Source organism: Myodes glareolus, chromosome X (assembly GCF_982192425.1).
Source record: "Myodes glareolus chromosome X, mMyoGla1.1, whole genome shotgun sequence".
In the NCBI taxonomy this organism is placed as follows: domain Eukaryota; kingdom Metazoa; phylum Chordata; class Mammalia; order Rodentia; family Cricetidae; genus Myodes; species Myodes glareolus.
In genome coordinates this window covers 2,858,120-2,863,389 of record NC_142053.1, presented here as the reverse complement: position 1 = coordinate 2,863,389, position 5,270 = coordinate 2,858,120, and the positions used below count along the sequence as shown (strand labels likewise).

The 5,270-nt window shown below is 55.7% G+C and overlaps 1 protein-coding gene across 1 annotated transcript; it reads left to right on the top strand.

The window, feature by feature from the left end:
- The first annotated feature begins 211 nt into the window (after positions 1–211).
- LOC146889302 (putative PWWP domain-containing DNA repair factor 4) lies at positions 212–4,466 on the top strand. The gene is made up of 2 exons (XM_085684331.2): positions 212–298; positions 2,097–4,466. The coding sequence occupies exon 2, from the start codon at positions 2,275–2,277 to the stop codon at positions 4,345–4,347; it is 2,073 nt and encodes a 690-aa protein (XP_085540457.2). The 5' UTR covers positions 212–298; positions 2,097–2,274; the 3' UTR covers positions 4,348–4,466.
- Positions 4,467–5,270: the final 804 nt, after the last annotated feature.

Sequence of the window (5,270 nt, the reverse complement as noted above, 5' to 3'; positions counted from 1 at the left end):
AAGTATAACGCGGGCCTTCGTGTTGGCTAAGGGCACCGAGTGAGCGGTGGGCTCTCTCGTGCCCGAGGTGTGGTACCTGGATATGGGGGCATGGTTGGTTGGGCTAGATGGTGCTCAGCCTTGCTGGTGTGCATGTGCTTGGAAGGTCCAGCAGAGGGCAGCCGGAAGTAACTGAGGTGCCTATGTTTTCCTCTGTGTCCTCAGCAGATACCTGTGGCCTAGGACTCCAGGGAGGCTGGATCAGAGCAAGCCAACCCTGTGAGATCTCACAGACTCCTCAGAGGAAGAAGTACTGCAGGTGATCCCTAAATTGGGCCCCTGACTTGCACAGTCCTCATTTACTATTGCATCACCCAGCAGGTGTGGCCTGGGACAGACCTAGACTCCTGCATGTTGAGAGCCACTTTATGCACTGTGAGATCAGATTGGAAGTTGGTGAGACCTGAACGGGAATATGGCAGAGTGGACACTGCATATTTACGCAGTGAATAGGGATCTGGAGATAGAATGTACCAACAGGTGTTTATGGATACAGAGGGTGTAAAGGGGAGGGCTGAGGGAATGAAGCAAATATCATTTGCCTCCCATATTTCTGTCCGGTCGGAAATTCCCATGGGTAAGGCCTGCAGTCCCTAAGGGAGAGGTCGGCGTGCCCACACTCACAGAAGGGGTCGTGGGCTAACAGGAGTCCCCCAAACGACCAGGGTCCTCAGGAAACTGCTTCAGGAGCCCTGAGTCCACAGTGTTCTGCCGCGTTGTGCCTGGTGCTGGACCGGGAATGACAGAAGCCACCTGCGTCCTAGCAGAAACAGTGAGCAACTGTGGCTTGTGAACCCTTCGTGGTTCTTCCGTGTTGTGGTCCTCAAAGTGTGTGGTCATCGGCAACCTCAGTGGGCCTCTCCTGAGGATCAGACAGATGTGGGCTTTGTTTCCAGCGTGCATGCACGACACGCTCGGCATGCTCACTGCTGATAGGAAACCACGGGCCCAAGGCAAGAGCAGTCAGGAAAGGAGTAGACCCCGACTCACACCCACGCACAGTGAGCAGAAAGGGACAAGACTCCATTGAGAAGCACTGGGGAGGGGAGACCCTGTGTGGAGAGGCAGAGAAGGGAGGTACATGAACGGGAGAGCTACGCTATAAATGAGATTGGACACCACTGGACTTAGGGATGGGCAAGTGACCATCCAGGTCATCAAACAGCTGCTTTGATTTCCTGTCTGTCTCAGACAACCCTGTGGATCAATATTATGGCGCAGAGGTTGTGGGCAGGAGAGTTCTGTGGCCTGGGATCTGTTGGTAGAACAGTGTCTATCACCAACAGATATAGGTGTGCGGGGTCTATGGACTTGAGGTAGCAGCAGGAGAGCGGGCAATACCAAGGGAGACACTTACCCTGTTGCTCTCATCTAACACTACTGAGTCTGCCAATTAGAAAGCATTTCTCCACAGCGAAGTGCTTTTCTTGCGGGGCTCTCCTCTGTACCATGCGTACACTTGATCCCAAAGCGAGGTCCAGCATGGAGTTGGGAGCAAGAGATTGCAACCAAAATATGAGGGGGAACGTGGAAGGGGAGGGAGGCCAGAAGCTATGACCTTGACAGCAACCATCCCTACCTGCCATGTTTTGCAACTTGCCATGAAAATTTCCGCATCCCCCTTGTTCCTCAACCTGGGATCATACTGGTACAGAAGGCAAGGTGCAATAGGTGTCCACAGGCTTCCTGGGGTGGGGCACGGGGGGGGGATTTGCCCCCTAGGAAAGAAACCAGTGAGGCTCCCCCCACCCGGACAGAATCCCAGGGAGCCCCCAAGGTATTGGATGGGCAGGAAAATACACAAGCCACGTAAAGACACTCACCTCTCCGGGAGGAAGTTCACCACCCCAGCCTCAGGGTGGGCGACCGTGTGTTACGCATCTGCTCTGGATCCTTCCATTTCTTCTCCCGCACGCACCCTCATCCCTGTAGAACGACAGACTTTGGGCACTGCTTTGCTTTCTCTCTCCTTGCCTCACAATGAGCTGTTGCTTCAGTATCCACTAAAGGCTAATTCTGTCCTAACGCAGCTCTGCTTTCCTCTCCCACACTTACAGGACATGCCCACATCACCCTGAGAGAGGCCATCAGGTTAAGCTTGTCTATCAGATTCTGGAGGGAGGACAGCACCACAGGCAGGGGAGCCAGGTCAGAGACGACCAGCAGGGAGCAGTGCCCACCACAACCCAGGGGGTCACCCTGCCCTGATCAGAACAGCCCCAGATTTCCATCACCATGGACTCCGCAGAGTATGTGCTCTGTTGCTGGAAGGGCCAGCTGTGGCCTGCAAGGGTGTTGTCCAGACCCAGGGCCTCAGCCCATAGTAAGAGGAGAGGGGCCTCTTTCCTGGAGGTCCAAATTCTTCCTGTTGGTGAGAAGACCAGAGTGAGGAGCACAGAGGTGAGGCCCCTAACCAAGTCTGAAATCGTAACCGTCGCCTCCTTGGCTGGAAAGGAGTCACAGGGCAGTGGCTCGCCAGGGCAGACCAAGGCATACAGAAGAGCCCTCAAGGTGGCCCTGGATGTTCTGGGCGAGGGAACCCACTTGTATCAAGGAGAAAGGGCGGGTGGCCGAAGAACCAGCACAGCCGCTCCCAAGGTTCCAAAAGAGCAGACCAGCTCCTGCCCAGGCCAGCGACCACACCCCCAAGGGCACAACCAGAAAGGCCAAGGGCTCTCCCACAGGAGTCCTGGGAAGCGAGGCCGCCCAGGACCTGTGTTGATGGGCTCAAGGAATGAACCTGCGGTGCAAGGGGGGGATGCCCAGGCCCACACCGCTGTAGAGTCCCCTCACTTTGAAATGCAAGGGAACGTGTTAAGGGGCAACAGAGTGTGGCCAAGTTCCTGCAAGACACCAACGGGAAATGCTGGTGATAATCGTGGCAAGAGAAAGTTGAGCACACCCGAGCTCAGGTCTTTGAGCTCCCGGGCCTCTAGGGAAAGTGCCAGGGCTAATAGTGAGCACAGGCCTGCCTCTGGGCCACTGAGGCATGCCTCTACCGCGCCCAAAGCTCTCAAGCAGCAAGCAAGGTGTGGTGGCCTAGAGGTCCGTGCCATAGGAGCCCAAAGGAAGACCACCCTCCCAGAGAACAAGAAGGACCCAGGCCCGCCGACCCCGAGGCCAGACTCAGAGGGGGCATCTGCAGCCTGCGTGCCTCCAGTCCCGGGACTGCGAAGATCAGTCCGTATTGCTGCCAGGAAAAGGAAGATCCATGTGCTGTGTGCACAGTGTGGGCTCTCAGGACTGGAAACTCCAGTACCCTCGAAGGTGACTAACGCCAGGGCCAAGAGGCGAGCCACTGGAGTTCAGGAAGACTGCCAAGCTACCAGTGTGGCTTCTGTCCAGGAGCCGAATACCATCCAACGAGGGATGCTGGTCTGGTTCAAATTCCAGGACCATCCTTTCTGGCCAGCGGTGGTCAAGAGTGTCAGCAAGAACGACAAGACGGCCAGGGTGCTGCTGATCGAGGGCAACATGCAGTTTGAGCGCAGGGGTGTCCGCGTCCCTCTCCGCAAGCTGAAGCTCTTGGACTGTGGGGAGAAATTGTCCCTCCTGCGGAGAGCCGGTAAAGTGTACGGCCAGGGCATCAACTGGTGCCTCTCGGTGATAGACCGCTACAGAGAGGACCTCGCCTGTGGCTCCTTCCGGGGCTCCTTTATGGACTACTACACCGCCCAAGCCAGTTACCCGCTGAGGAGAGCCATCCAAGAGGGCGACCTGCGCATTGATTTCCCCAAGGTGAGCTATTCCGACTTGGAAGACTGGGAGGAGGAGACCGCCCTGGGTGGGAAGGGGCCCCGCAAGAAACTCCTGCCTGACCGCATGAGAGCCGCTTGGGACAGAGCCAACCAGAAGCTCGTAGACTTCATCGTGAAGAGAAAGGGGGCCGACCAGCACCTGCTGGACATCGTGAAGGGCAGGAAACCGTCCCGGTGGCTGGACGACTTCTGGAAATCAAAGAGGGAAGTCTTCTGCATTGAGACCTACCTGGAGGATGAGGACCAGTTGCATCTCGTGGCCAGACATTTGCAAGAAATATCCAAGGAAGCAGACCAGGCCCTGCTCTCGCTGGCAAGAGGAGACCAAGTCCGGCTCACCATGGAGGTTCTTCTTCCAGAGGCAATCATCTGCTCCATCGCTGCCCTGGATGAGCTCAGCTACCAGGAGGCAGAAGAGAAGTACCTGCGTGGCCCACCTGTGCACTATCGTGAAAAAGAGCTCTTTGAGAAGACCATCCTAAAGGCGGCCCGCAAGAGGTCAGCAGCCAGGATTGGGGCTGGCAGGAACCCTCCTGAGCCCACTCCTTAGAAGGGAGCTTCCTCCTTTCAGCCATCACCCCCTGCGGCTCCACCTCCAAAAGAGAACCATCTGGGAGACTGTGGGGCTTGCTATGACCATTCCTCACTGCATACCTGTTTCTCCAGACACAGACACCACCCCCCCCCCCCCCCGCCACACACACACACCCGAAATAAACGTTCACGTAAGTGCTTGACGGTGCAGATTGTCTACATTGATTCTGCAATTCCTTTTAGCTTCAGGCCGGGCCTAGCCTTCTTTGGCCTGTGCCCAAGCGTGGAGAAGTCCCGTGGGGATGCCTCTCTGGACCGTCACCAGCTATGGGTGGAGTATTGGCTAGCTATGTGCAGACTTGCCCTCTCTGTATGGACCCCACACACTCAGACAGCTCACCAGGTTCCTGATGACACTGTGTCTCTCTCTGAGTCATCTCTCTCTCCGACTCTTCCCCATACTCCCTGTCCTCTCTAGGGTGCCATGGATAAGGCCGGTCCCATTGCTTTCTCCATTACCCCCTTCTTTGCTCACTCACATTGAAGGAGAGGAACGGATGTGTGCTTTGAGGCTGTGCTTTGTAGCCAAAGAAGGGGTTGAAAATGTTGGAAATGTTGTGACCCTAGGGATAGCCTGATTCCAAGACCCCCCATCTATGTGTGTGTGTGTGTGTGTGTGTGTGTGTGTGTGTGTGAGAGAGAGAGAGAGAGAGAGAGAGAGCACGCTTGCACGTTTGTGTGTGTGTGTGTGTGTGTGTGTGTGTGTGTGTGTGTGTGTGCTCCTTTTCATCCTCCTGTCTCTGTCCCCCTGGTGCTGAGATTAAACATACCTGTCCACATATCATTTTTTCAAATGAGTATTGGATGATGAAATCAGATTTTCACCTCATGTAGAAAGCACTTTTCATTCTCAGCCATCTTCCCCTCCCTGGAGACTTC

Coding starts and splice junctions, on each gene's coding strand:
- LOC146889302 (XM_085684331.2), top strand. CDS start 2,275: ATGGACTCCGCAGAGTATGTGCTCTGTTGCTGGAAGGGCCAGCTGTGG.